This window comes from Erpetoichthys calabaricus, chromosome 10 (assembly GCF_900747795.2).
Source record: "Erpetoichthys calabaricus chromosome 10, fErpCal1.3, whole genome shotgun sequence".
Classification (NCBI taxonomy): Eukaryota; Metazoa; Chordata; class Cladistia; order Polypteriformes; family Polypteridae; genus Erpetoichthys; species Erpetoichthys calabaricus.
In genome coordinates, this window is record NC_041403.2 from 5,503,046 (window position 1) to 5,518,243 (window position 15,198).

The 15,198-nt window shown below is 43.6% G+C and overlaps 1 protein-coding gene across 1 annotated transcript in view; it reads right to left on the minus strand.

Annotated features, from left to right (window-relative positions):
- LOC114658741 (cytochrome P450 2J4-like) overlaps positions 1-15,198 on the minus strand; it is a 62,846-nt gene that overhangs the window by 34,007 nt on the left and 13,641 nt on the right. Inside the window, exon 3 of the mRNA XM_028810788.2 lies at positions 10,702-10,851. Coding sequence (XP_028666621.1) covers positions 10,702-10,851 — 150 coding nt within the window. The remainder of the gene's footprint in view (positions 1-10,701; positions 10,852-15,198) is intronic.

The following is a 15,198-nucleotide window of genomic DNA, read 5'->3' on the forward strand; positions in this document are numbered from 1 at the left end:
AGACTTTACCATCCATCCATCCATTTTCCAACCCGCTGAATCCGAACACAGGGTCACGGGGGTCTGCTGGAGCCAATCCCAGCCAACACAGGGCACAAGGCAGGGAACCAATCCTGGGCAGAGTGCCAACCCACCGCAGGACACACACAAACACACCCACACACCAAGCACACACTAGGGCCAATTTAGAATCGCCAATCCACCTAACCTGCATGTCTTTGGACTGTGGGAGGAAACCGGAGCGCCTGGAGGAAACCCACGCAGACACGGGGAGAACATGCAAACTCCACGCAGGGAGGACCCAGGAAGCGAACCCGGGTCACAGACTTTACCTCAAAACTATAATCTCCTCTCCACCAAGTTCCTCCTCACTTCCTTCATGCCAGAACTCGACTCATGCAAGGTTAGTTTTCTTGGTTGTTTATGGTTAGTTTTTGTATAAATTACGGATTTTTCAAATGTTCATTTCTTTCCCTGTGCTTAAAACTCATTAAAAAAAGTGTTTACAGCGAGCGGTTCGTAAGGCTGTAGCGTGAACTCTTGCAATGTTAGTTTTCTCTGTTCAAGGTTTTCTCATTGTTATTCAATGTTTTTACATTTAGTTTACTATTACACTGTGCATTCTGTGGTATAGATTGGCTCCAGCAGACCCCCGTGACCCTGTGTTCGGATTCAGCGGGTTGGAAAAAGGATGGATGGATTCTGTGGTATAATTAACTATTTTTGTGCTTAAAAATCTTTAAAAAAAAATATTTATATACCGCTCGTACGGTCCAGAATGGATTAATTGTATTTACATACAATCCTATGGGGGAAATTACTTTGGGTCACGACCAAATTGGGTTACGAACAGAGTTTTGGAACGAATTACGGTCGTGACCCGAGGTTCCACTGTATTGTTTTTACTGAAGTTTAACAGTAAAAGTGTTAGTTTAAAAAGTACCTGCGTGTTAATTTCAAAGCCAAAAAAAACGAAAATGTATAACGCAATGAATAACTCTAATGTGCAATGTGAAACATAATTTTCTTTGAATTTAATACGTTTTACTCTTTTTTACTATGGTTAAGTTACACGCTGCAATGTAAAATAGTGAGTTCTATTATGCATATGTAACAATCCGCTTCCACATACGCGAGCGGCAGAGCCCCCAGTATGACAAAAATTAACATGCGACTAAATAAAAACTACAAATATAAGTCCAAAATGTTGCAAAATGCTCAAAAATGTATTAACACATTTACACTGGGGCAAAATTAGTGTCTTCAATGAACCTATCCTGTATGTCTTTCGGAATGAGGGAGGAAAACCGGAGTACACAAGAAGAATGTGCAAACTGGGCACTGGGTTTAAAGCCAGGATGCTGGATCGTTAAACATCCTGTGGCCCACCATGAAGACCAGTCCTTGTTAAACTGTAAATTAAAACACCAATATCACCTTTATTTCCAAGGTTGCAGTCAGCACTATTGTTCAATTATAATGTTTAATTTGCATTAATAATACTAAAAAATGGGAAAGGAGTGGTGTTACTTAAATGTAATCAAATATTGTAAAAAATATCTTTGATATCAGTTAGTTTGTAGGCAGCCCCACCACAGACTCCTTTAATTTGAACTCCCTTAAAGCAAAGGGCTTTCCACTCTTGACCTCACGTGCCATTTCATTATTCTTCACAAATGAGTTCAGCTTGGCACACTTTGTCGTGAATTTGAGAAATTTGAATGTCTACATCACCGCAGAACAGCGTGTTCTGTGCTTAAGATGTACTTAACTAAGCTCCTTTTTGTTTTAGGTTGTGCCCTTTGACTTCAGTAAAGCACCAGGCTCTTCTGAGAACAACCTTTTGGTTAGGTCTTGTGTAGGTACAAACTCACAAGTACAATCAAGATGTAACTACAAGTATTACTAACAACACAATAGTGAGAGGAAATCTGAGTAGCTTGGAAAAGATTGGGTTTCAGGAACAGCAAAGAATAAGCTGCACAAACAAAGAAACCAGCTGAAACAAGTTGAGCTGTAGAAAAGTAGAATTCACTTGAGACGCTTAATGGATTTAGTGAGTAGTCGAGCAAAATGACCTCTTTTATTGGCTAACTAAAATATTATAATATGCAAGCTTTCGAGGCAACTCAGGCCCCTTCTTCAGGCAAGATGTAATACAGAAACTGGAGTTCCCTGTGTTTATATGGACACCAGGACAGATGCAACATTAGAAAACCTTTAAGTGAGACATCTTAAATGTAAAAAATGAATAGACCTCTTCAGGCTAAGAAACGAGGTGATGATTAGTGAGCAGCAGCAGGATGGTTTCATGCCAAGAAAGAGCACCACAGATGCAATGTTTGCTCTGAGAATGTTGATGGAGAAGTTTAGAGAAGGCTAGAAGGACTTGCATTGTGTCTTTGTGGACCTGGAGAAAGCAAATGACAGTGTGCCTCGAGAGGAGCTGTGGTATTGTATGAGGAAGTTGGGAGTGACAGAGAAGTACGTAAGAGTTGTACAGGATATGTATGAGGGAAGTGTGACAGTGGTGAGGTCTGCGGTAGGAGTGACGGAGGTGGGATTACATCAGGGATCGGCTCTGAACCCTTTCTTATTTGCAATGGTGATGGACAGGCTGACAGATGAGATTAGACAGGAGTCATTAAACTGTCATTTCAAAGAGTTTCTGAGATCAAGGAATTGGGTGGTTTCAATTATTTTTTTTTCTTCTGATATGTTTTCGTGAACATTTCTGTTTGAAATTTTTATGTCCTGTGATGCCATGTTGTTTTTGCACAATTGCCGCCATTATTGTTGTGCAGTTGCTAGGCTGTTGCCAGGTGTTGTGGTGTGAAATTTTGCATACAAGTTGATAAATATTTTGTATGTCTTAATTGGTAATTTAGGCAAAGCAAATGTAATATTAGTATTTCATAAGTCAGAAGCATTCATCTCTCCCCCGGGGGCTAAGTCAGGATAGTCAATTTTACGACAGGGTTGGAGGAAGTGACTAAAACCAGTTTGGCAAGAGATTCTCTGCTGGACTCTCTCAATCAACCCCTACCGGAAATCTAGATGACCGAGCTGGCAAGCTTCAGCTGAGCAAATGGTTTTGGGGGCAGGTGTGAAGGTATTCTGTGCTCCATTGGTCTGAAGTATGACTGTTTGGAATTGGCCTGTATCAGAAGCCTTTAAGCCCTATTGTCTGTAGGGTGTGGACATAGACACCATTTGCTTGCTTTACCCTTCTCTAGTTCTCTCTCTCTCTTACAAATATCTGATGAAGGAGCGTCTCACACACCATGAACTGAAAAGGACAACACAATGAAGAGCACAGCTCAGCAGCCATTTTGAGACAGGCATGTGGCCTGTTCTGAAGAAAGCTGACCAAAAATAGATAGATAGATAGATAGATAGATAGATAGATAGATAGATAGATAGATAGATAGATAGATAGATAGATAGATAGATAGATAGATAGATAGATAGATAGATAGATAGATACTTTATTAATCACAAGGGGAAATTCACATACTCCAGCAGCAGCATACTGATACAAAAAACAATATTAAATAAAGAGTGATAAAAATGCAGTGCAAGTTAAAAAATGCAAGGTGGAGAGTGCGAGACAGGTATAACAGACAATAACTTTGTATAATGTTAACGTTTACCCCCCCAGGTGGAATTGAAGAGTCGCATAGTGTGATGGAGGAACGATCTCCTCAGTCTGTCAGTGGAGCAGGACGGTGACAGCAGTCTGTCTCTGAAGCTGCTCCTCTGTCTGGAGATGATCCTGTTCAGTGGATGCAGTGGATTCTCCATGATTGACAGGAGTCTGCTCAGCGCCCGTCGCTCTGTCACAGATGTCAAACTGTCCAGCTCCATGCCAACAATAGAGCCTGCCTTCCTCACTAGTTTGTCTAGGCGTGAGGCATCTCTCTTCTTTATGCTGCCACCCAAGCACACCACCGCGTAGAAGATGGCGCTCGCCACAACTGTCTGATAGAACATCTGCAGCATCTTATTGGAGATGTTGAAGGACGCCTGCCTTCTAAGGAAGTATAGTCAGCTCTGTCCTCTCTTGCACAGAGCATCAGTATTGGCAGTCCAGTCCAGTTTATCATCCAGCTGCACTTCCAGGTATTTATAGGTCTGCACCCTCTGCACACAGTCACCTCTGATGATCACGGGGTCCATGAGGGGTCTGGTCCTCCTAAAATCCACCACCAGCTCTTTGGTTTTGCTGGTGTTCAGTTGTAGGTGGTTTGAGTCGCACCATTTAACAAAGTCCTTGATTAGGTTCCTATACTCCTCCTCCTGCCCACTCCTGATGCAGCCCACGATAGCAGTGTCGTCAGCAAACTTTTGCACGTGGCAGGACTCCGAGTTGTATTGGAAGTCTGATGTATATAGGCTGAACAGGACCAGAGAAAGTACAGTCCTCTGTGGCGCTCCTGTGCTGCTGACCACAATGTCAGACCTGCAGTTCCCGAGACGCACATACTGAGGTCTGTCTGTAAGACAGTCCACGATCCATGCCACCAGGTATGAGTCTACTCCCATCTCTGTCAGCTTGTCCCTGAGCAGCAGAGGTTGGATGGTGTTGAAGGCGCTAGAGAAGTCCAGAAACATAATTCTTACAGCACCACTGCCTCTGTCCAAGTGGAAGAGGGATCAGTGTAGCATGTAGATGATGGCATCCTCCGCTCCCACCTTCTCCTGGTATGAGAACTGCAGAGGGTCGAGGGCGTGGCGGACCTGTGGCCTCAGGTGGTGAAGCAGCAGCCACTCCATGGTCTTCATCACATGTGACATCAGGGCGACAGGCCGGAAGTCATTCAGCTCACCAGGACGTGATACCTTTGGGACTGTGGTGATGCAAGATGTTTTCCAAATCCTCGGGACTCTCCCCTGTTCTAGGCTCAGGCTGAAGATGTGCTGTTGAGGACTCCCCAGCTCCAATGCACAGGACTTCAGCAGTCATGGCGATACTCCATCTGGACCCGCTGCTTTGCTGGCACGAAGTCTCCTCAGCTCTCCACTTACCTGGGCTGCTGTAATTGTGGGTGGGGAGAAACTCTCTCCTATGCTGGCATCAGCAGAAGGATGGGTGGAGGGTGCAGTACTCCGAGGTGAGAGTGGGTTAGGGTGGTCAAACCTGTTAAAGAAGTTGTTCATCAGGTTTACTCTCTCCCTGTCTCTCTCAATGGCGGCACCCCGCTTCAAGCTGCAGCCAGTGATGATCTTCATCCCATCCCACACTTCCTTCATGCTGTTATTCTGCAACTTTTGCTCCAGCTTTCTCCTGTACTGCTCCTTCGCCGCCCTGAGCTGGACTTCCCTTGAGCTCATGCTGATCACCGCCTTTAAAAGCCCTTTTCTTCTGGTTCAAAAGGCCCTTGATGTCACTTGTAATCCATGGCTTGTTGTTAGCATAGCAGTGTACTGATCTTACTGGAACTACAATGTCCATACAGAAGTTGATGTAGTCAGTAGTGCAGTCAACAACCTCCTCAATGTTCTCACTATGTGACTCCTGTAGGATATCCCAGTCTGTAGTTCCAGTTTCTCAGAGCCTGCTCTGCCTCAGGGGACCACTGCCTGAATGAGCATGTGGTTGTAGGTAGGTCCCTCACTCTTGGTTTGTAGTGAGGCTGAAGCAGAACCAGGTTATGATCTGCTCTCCCAAATGCAGGCAGCGGGGTTGCACTGTATGCATCTTTAACATTTGCATAAAGTAGGTCAACAGTCCTATTTCCCCGGGTGTTACAATCCACATACTAGGAGAAGGCAGGTAATGTTTTCTCCAGCGTCCCATGGTTAAAGTCTCCAGAGATTAGCACAAGTGCCTCGGGGTTCTGTGTTTGTAGTTTAGCAACAGTGGAGTGGATGATGTCACACGAGGAGGGATGTAAACAATAACAACAATGGCATGTCCAAACTCTCTGGTCAAGTAATAGGGATGCAGACTTACAGTCAAAAGTTCGATGTCCCTGCAGCAAGTGGAGATTTTGACGTCCAGAGTCGCACCATCTTGTAGTCACATACTGTAGAGAGTGAGTCCTCCTCCTTTCCGTTTCCCGCAGGTATTTGCCTCTCTGTCCGCTCTAACTGTGCTAAACCCGGGTAGTTCCACGTTAGCCTCTGGGATGTTAATTGTTATCCACGTTTCACAAAAACACAACTGCATTCTCTGTAGGTCCTGACATTTTTCAGCAGTGTAGCCAGATCTTATTTGGTAGTGAGTTCACATTTCCCATGATCACAGAAGGCAACGAAGGCTTGTATCGCCATTTCCTCGCTAGCCGCATAGCTTTTAGCTTAGCGCCGGCTCTGCTGCCACGATACGACCTTCTTACCTCATCAGGTAAATAGGGAACCACACAGGCGCTGGCCTTTGTTCTCAGCGCTAGAAGTTGACTACTTGAATAGATGAGTCTCTGCATGTAAAAATCCATGTCCAAGTATTAAAAAGTGTCCAGGACAGAGCTCTTTGTCCTCAGCTGATAAAACATAGCAGTTCATATAAAATGGCACTTCCTTACTACTCCAGGTGCTCTAAATGTTTACCTTATTACTTCAATCATTCTAGATATAAAGACAAAGTAAAGAAAGGTAACAGCAACTTGATATCTATTAAAGAACAATAATATCAGCAGAGGAAAGTATAAAACAACATGTAGATAGAAAAGTCTGGATGTACAGGTGCTGGTCATAAAATTAGAATATCATGACAAAGTTGATTTATTTCAGTAATTCCTTTCAAAAAGTGAAACTTGTATATTAGATTCATTCATTACACACAGACTGATGTATTTCAAATGTTTATTTCTTTTAATGTTGATGATTATAACTGACAACTAATGAAAGTCCCAAATTCAGTATCTCGGAAAATTAGAATATCAATTAAGACCAATGCAAAAAAGGATTTTTAGAAATGTTGGCCAACTGAAAGGTATGAACATGAAAAGTATGAGCATGTACAGCACTCAATATTTAGTTGGTTGCTCCTTTGGCCTGGATTACTGCAGCAATGCGGCATGGCATGGAATCGATCAGTCTGTGGCACTGCTCAGGTGTTATGAGAGTCCATGTTGGTCTGATAGTGTCCTTCAGCTCTTCTGAATTGTTGGGTCTGGCGTATTGCATCTTCCTCTTCACAATACCCCATAGATTTTCTATGGGGTTAAGGTCAGGCGAGTTTGCTGGCCAATCAAGAACAGGGATACCAGGGTCCTTAAACCAGGTACTGGTAGCTTTGGCACTGTGTGCAGGTGCCAGGTCCTGTTGGAAAATGAAATCTGCATCTCCATAAAGTTCGTCAGCAGCAGGAAGCATGAAGTGCTCTAAAACTTCCTGGTAGACAGCTGCGTTGACCTTGGACCTCAGAAAACACAATGGACCAACACCAGCAGATGACATGGCACTCCAAACCATCACTGACTGTGGAAACTTTACACTGGACCTCACGCAATGTGGATTCTGTGCCTCTCCTCTCTTCCTCCAGACTCTGGGACCTTGATTTCCAAAGGAAATGCAAAATTTACTTTCATCAGAGAACATAACTTTGGACCACTCAGCAGCAGTCCAAAGGCGAGACTCTTCTGACGCTGTCTCTCGTTCAAGAGTGGCTTGGCACAAGGAATGTGACAGCTGAAACCCATGTCTTGCATACGTCCGTGTGTGGTGGTTCTTGAAGCACTGACTTCAGCTGCAGTCCACTCTTTGTGAATCTCCCCCACATTTTTGAATGGGTTTTGTTTCACAATCCTCTCCAGGGTGCGGTTATCCCTATTGCTTGTCCACTTTTTTCTACCACATCTTGTCCTTCCCTTCGCCTCTCTATTAATGTGCTTGGACACAGAGCTCTGTGAACAGCCAGCCTCTTTAGCAATGACCTTTCGTGTCTTGCCCTCCTTGTTTAAGGTGTCAATGGTCGTCTTTTGGACAACTGTCAAGTCAGCAGTCTTCCCCATGATTGTGTAGCCTACAGAACTCGACTGAGAGACCATTTAAAGGCTTTTGAGTTAATTAGCTGATTAGAGTGTGGCACCAGGTGTCTTCAATATTGAACCTTTTCACAATATTCTAATTTTCCGAGATACTGAATTTGGGACTTTCATTAGTTGTCAGTTATAATCATCAACATTAAAAGAAATAAACATTTGAAATACATCAGTCTGTGTGTAATGAATTAATTTAATATACAAGTTTCACTTTTTGAATGAAATTACTGAAATAAATCAACTTTGTCATGATATTCTAATTTTATGACCAGCACCTGTGTATAATCTTTAGGAAAAGCTTATGAAAAAGTTATAGAGATGTCAAAGATGAATGTCTCCGTGTGGCGGTTTGATTCAGTAATTGGTGAAATGCATGAGTTACGTCCTCCGACGTTAAGATGAACTGTTCACCCGTGTCTTTGTCTCTTCTGCTAAAGAAACTGGAAATCATCTCAACTGATGACAGACATCCATTACATGTAGAACTAAACTTCAGTAAATCAGGAAGGATAGTTGCTTTGAAAACCCACACAAATCGCTCCAGAAACTCCTTTCTTCCTAGTGCCATACAACTTTTCAATAAGAAATATCGGAGATAATGTTTAAGGTTTTGATATATATCCTGTTACCTTTTTTTTTTTTTGGTATAAATATGTTTTATCTAACTGCCTTACCTTAACCTTTCTTATTTCTATTTGTCTGTTTTATTTCATTCTGTCTGTTACCTGTTATTAGATGCAACTGAGAAGGCAAATTTCATGTTTTCCTGTGTAAACATGACTAAATAAAGAAACCTAACCTAACCTAACCTAAACCTAACGTTGCCTTTTTGTCGTCTCTCTTTCTTCTTCTGATGTCTCTCTCAGACAAGGCAAATTTATTGTAAAATCCAACGTGGGATACCGGAACATGTGCTGTTACTCACATTTGATTAGCTGGCCATCCGTATGATAAATGGCTTCACAAACAGTCTTGGAACTTTTAAGTATGTCCGAATTCCTTCCTTTCCCATGTTGTAAACCAATTTGGGCATTCCTTGTCCCGGGTGCCCATCTGTTCGCAGGTTATAAAGTAATCGATACAGCCGAAGCAATCTTGCCATTTCCTGGGCTTCCGCTTGTTTGTACAGATGTTTACCCATCCATCCATTATCCAACCTGCTATATCCTAACTACAGGGTCACGGGGGTCTGCTGGAGCCAATCCTAGCCAACACTGGGTGCAAGGCAGGAATCAAACCCCAGACAGGGTGCCAGTCCACCGCAGGGTGTGCACACACACACACAAACCAAAGCACAATTTAGGATTGCCAATGCACCTAACCTGCATGTCTTTGGACTGTGGGAGGAAACCCACGCAGACACGGGGAGAACATGCAAACTCCATGGAGGGAGGACCCGGGAAGTGAACCCAGGTCTCCTAACTGCGAGGCAGCAGCGCTACCGCTGCGCCACCGTGCTGTACAGATCTTTAGGGTGATACAAATCAGGACAAAAATATGCTTTGATGTTAACTGTCCTTGTCAAATTAAGTTAATTTTTGTTTGTGTGGGCAAAAAAATTATATATATATATATTTATATATTATATATATATTGTCACACACGTGTGTTTAGGAGACAACTAAAGGGCTTAAATACATGGGATTCCACGCCAGACCAGGGGGTGGCAAAGTGCACTAATTTTCCCTCTCGATCTTTTGCAGACCATTCTAGGGAAATCCCGCCCGGCTCTGGGGCAGCCAATGACGTCATTCCGGTTCCGGTGTTGATGACATCACTTCCTTTGCTGGCCTTTAAAACCGCCATCTTTTCTCAGGAGAGGCAGTTCTGTTTTGGACTCTGTTGAATAAACATGTCTCTATTTTTGAATCAGTTTTGCAGCCGGGAACTATTAAATGGGTGGCTGCCCCAACCCTTCGCAATGTCTCATGGTCGTTATTGGGACAATATATATAAAATCCATGACACTACAACTGGATTCAAATCCAGGGTGCAGCAGTACAGCACAAGCGTGGTTACAATGGGCTATCTTAAGGTTATATGCAATTGCATTTGCTTTCTGTCCTCCCTGATACTGCTTTCATTTTTGTATCATGATCAATTGCCTTTTTTCCTGTACTTGTAAGGCAAATGTAGTTGAACGTATTCAAATCCTCTCCAAGTAATAAACTGAGATTGAGATGAATGAGTCACGGCATATGGAGCTGGCATTGTGAAAACTGTGGTTTGCCCGTGAGACACGGTAGTGGTTGCAAGTCGAATGGTCATAAGATGCATAGGTTGTAAGTCGATGACTATGTAAATAATAATAATAATAATAATAATAATAATAATAATAACCACCAAGTTCAGTTTGAAAGACTGACCTCAGTGAGTCACAGTGCTGGAGCACCTTAACCCTAATATTAGAGCAGCTTGTTTACAGTAAGTGGATGGGATTGCAGGGTGTAGTAAGGGCACCACAGTGGAACACCAAGTGGATGCCCCCATGGCTCATTAAGGGACCCTTGTTTTCAATTTGGTGCTGCAGTATCTTCATTCAGTGGGGTTGACTACTTTTGAGCAGCTCCGACAGCCTTATCAATGGGATGGGCACTTGTTTAACCATCAGTCTCCATTTTACTGTCCACATATGCATTCATATTACTCATCTCAATCAGCCAGGAACCCAAAATGTCAAAAGTACAAAGTGTTAGCCAGTCCAGCTACTTACCACCCTCCTCCTTAAAGGTTTTGTGGAAAAAACAGATCTCTTCACTCACGATGCTTTCTAAACTTTTTTTTCCGACCCCAAAGTTTCTCAGAGTACTTAAGGTGAATCTTCTCTGCTGCCTCCATGGGTAACCATTATTGACGGTAACTCCTGGGAGACAAAATGAGGGGCACACATGTTAGTAAGTGCCATGTACTTTGTAGGGATGGTCTAGAAAAGATATGAATATCATATTTTCATGCAGAATGGAGATAACAAAGTTTCTAATAGAACAGACATTTAGGTTTACAAATGCTGGACAACAGCAAACACTTTCAAAAACATCAAGTCAAGTCAAGTTGGGGAGCATGCACTGGTACAGTACGTTGCCACACCCACTACACGACCAAACAACTCGGGATCCCGGTTGGCATCCCCCCAGGCAGACACGCGGTCCAGTCCCACCTTCCGGAAATGACCCTCTATCTGCTGCAACCAGGTATTATGTGGGTGACCCCTTGGCCTGGTCCAGCCACTTGGGTCCCCAACAATGAGGATCTTACGAGCTGGATCACCCTCGGGGAAACGCGCCACATGGCTGTAGTGCTGTAACTGACGCCCCCTCACAGTGCAGGTAATGTGCCTCATTCGGGACTTCATGAGCAACCACTCATTCGACACAAAGTCAAACCAATGGTACCCAAGGATTTTCTGGACAGACACAGTACTGAAGGAGCCCAGTCTTCGTCTCAGGTCACTGGTTAGCGTCCATGTCTCACAACCATATAGCAAGACAGGAAGCACCAGGACTCTAAAGACTTGGACCTTCGTCCTTTTGCATAGATATCGAGAATGCTACACACCCCTTTCCAGAGACCTTATGATCCCCCATGCCCTTCCAATCCGTCTACGGACTTCATAGGAAGAGTCACCAGAGATATGAATGTCACTGCCGAGGTCAGTAAACCTCTCAACAAGGTCAACACTCTCTCCGCAAATAGACACACTGCTGATGGCCGTGCCTGAGAGGTGATTAAAGGCCTGGCTGTTGGTTTTTATCAGGACACTCGCAAGCCCAGACACTCAGACCCCTCACTCAGTCTCTCGAGAGCCCTGATCAGAGCCTCCAATGACTCTGCGAAGACCACAGCATCGTCAGCAAGGTCAAAGTCAAAATCCGTGAATCTTTCTTCACCAACAGATGCCCCACAGCTGCTGGACCCCACGACCTTTCCCAACACCCAGTCTGTACAAGCACTGCACAGAGTAGGAGCAGAACACACCGCTGACGAACCCCAGAATCAACTGGGAAAAACACAGAGGGTCTGCCTCCACTCTGTACAGCACTCACAGTACCAGTGTACAGGCCGGCCATGATATCCAGCAACCTCGACGGGATCCCGTGAACACTCAGGATGTCCCACAGAGTCGAATGCTGTATGAAAATCGACAAAGGCTGCAAAGAAACTCTGCTGATATTCACGTTTGCGCTCCATGAGAACCCTCAGTGCCAGGATGTGGTCGACTGCAGGCTTCTTAGGCGTAAAACCAGACTGTTCTGGTCGCTGGTAGGTGAGCAAGTGATCGGTGCCAAAAATGTCCATGAAACAAAAAAATCTCATGTCACTCGTGTCACCTAACCCACATGTCAAGTCATGCAGTTGTTTTCTCATTTTACGTTAAGGATTGAGAGAAACAGATCTCGTCAAAAGTTTGTGCCAAGGTCATTACCAGAAAGACAATACCGATCTGTTATAAATCCCAAATGCTACTGCAAAACCAAAGTCTAGAAACAAGGCTGAGAGTCAAAATCAAAATCAAATCAAAATCAAATAGGCTTTTATTGTCAATTCACTAGATAGATAGATAGATAGATAGATAGATAGATAGATAGATAGATAGATAGATAGATAGATAGATAGATAGATAGATAGATAGATAGATAGATACTTTATTAATCCCAAGGGGAAATTCCCATACTCCAGCAGCAGCATACTGATACAAAAAAAACAATATTAAATTAAAGAGTAATAAAAATGCAGGTAAAAACAGACAATAACTTTGAATAATGTTAACGTTTACCCTCCCGGGTGGAATTGAAGAGTCGCATAGTTTGGGGGAGGAACGATCTTCTCAGTCTGTCAGTACAGAACATACAGAAGAATCGAAATACTTTTTCTCTCTCATCTTCGTAGTACAATCTATATACAGTGCACCCGGAAAGTATTCACAGCACATCACTTTTTCCACATTTTGTTACGTTACAGCCTTATTCCAAAATGGATTAAATTCATTTTTTTCCTCAGAATTCTGCACACAACACCCCATAATGACAACGTGAAAAAAAGTTTACTTGAGGTTTTTGCAAATTTATTAAAAATAAACAAACTGAGAAATCCCATGTCCATAAGTATTCACAGCCTTTGCTCAATACTTTCTCAATGCCCCTTTGGCAGCAATTCCAGCCTCAAGTCTTGTTGAATATGATGCCACAAGCTTGGCACACCTATCCTTGGCCAGTTTCGCCCATTCCTCTTTGCAGCACCTCTCAAGCTCCATCAGGTTGGATGGGAAGCGTCGGTGCACAGCCATTTTAAGATCTCTCCAGAGATGTTCAATCGGATTCAAGTCTGGGCTCTGGCTGGGCCACTCAAGGACATTCACAGAGTTGTCCTGAAGCCACTCCTTTGATATCTTGGCTGTGTGCTTAGGGTCATTGTCCTGCTGAAAGATGAACCGTCTCCCCAGTCTGAGGTCAAGAGCTCTCTGGAGCAGGTTTTCATCCAGGATGTCTCTGTACATTGCTGCAGTCATCTTTCCCTTTATCCTGACTAGTCTCCCATTTCCTGCCGCTGAAAAACATCCTTACAGCATGATGCTGCCACCACCATGCTTCACTGTAGAGATGGTGCCAGGTTTTCTGCAAACGTGACGCCTGGCATTCACACAAAAGAGTTCAATCTTTGTCTCATCAGACCAGAGAATTTTCTTTCTCATGGTCTGAGAGTCCTTCAGGTGGCTTTTGGCAAACTCCAGGCGGGCTGCCATGTGCCTTTTACTAAGGAGTGGCTTCCGTCTGGCCACTCTACCATACAGGTCTGATTGGTGGATTGCTGCAGAGATGGTTGTCCTTCTGGAAGGTTCTCCTCTCTCCACAGAGGACCTCTGGAGCAGAGTGACCATCGGGTTCTTGGTCACCTCCCTGACTAAGGCCCTTCTCCCCTGATCACTCAATTTAGATGGCCAGCCAGCTCTAGGAAGAGTCCTGATGGTTTTGAACTTTTTCCACTTACGTATGATGGAGGCCACTGTGCTCATTGGGACCTTCAAACAGCAGAAATTTTTCTGTAACCTTCCCCAGATTTGTGCCTCGAGACAATCCTGTCTCGGAGGTCTACAGACAATTCCTTTGACTTCATGCTTGGTTTGTGCTCTGACATGAACTGTCAACTGTGGGACCTTCTATAGACAGGTGTGTGCCTTTCCAAATCATGTCCAGTCAACTGAATTTACCGCAGGTGGACTCCAATGAAGCTGCAGAAACATCTCAAGGATGATCAGGGGAAACAGGATGCACCGGAGCTCAATTTGGAGCTTCACGGCAAAGGCTGTGAATACTTATGTACATGGGATTTCTCAATTTTTTTATTTTTAATAAATTTGCAAAAATCTCAAGTAAACTTTTTTCACGTTGTCATTATGGGGTGTTGTGTGTAGAATTCTGAGGAAAAAAATGAATTTAATCAATTTTGGAATAAGGCTGTAACATAACAAAATGTGGAAAAAGTGATGAAGCGCTGGGAATACTTTCCGAATGCACTGTATATAAAATTCTTTTCGTGTTTGAAATGGAAATTACGTATGACCACAGAACATATTATAATACAGGAACTAGCCAGGCGTGTTCTGACAGAGAAGTTTTATTTATTTGTTAACGTGACTGTAGCGGAAACTGCCACATTGTAACTTTTTTTAGTTGGCAGTACTTGATAGTAGAAGAGATGAGGAAAAGAGCTTTGTGTCTTTCTACTTTTTAACTGTGCCGAGCTGTAAATAATGTGAAGATGAGACCGCCTTCAGCGGCGAGGGGTCGTTAGAACAAAGTGGACGCTGGGAGTCGTGGAATGTCGCGCTGCTCCGCCGGGTCGAGAGCTTCGCAGTTTCGGACAGCGTCCTCTCTTCTCGCACTGTTTGTGAGACTTCAAGTCCCCCTTCGGCTCCTGGGAGAGTGGAAATCTTTGCGAATAAGTATAATCGACGCCATCGAAGCAGGACTCTGTTTGTAAATTGCCCTGCACGACTACTTACTGTCCCTTAAGGTAAGTTCGGGTCACTAAAACCCCACAACATTCAAGGTTGCTTTTGTGATAAATTATTTTAACAAGTAAATCACATTCATGTAGTGCAAGGTTGTCAGGCAAAAATTTGGACGATCACATAGAAAATGCAATTTCTACACCACAGAGGTCGTGTAGCGCCTTTTAAAAGGGATCTACTACAGTGAGATGATCCAAATAC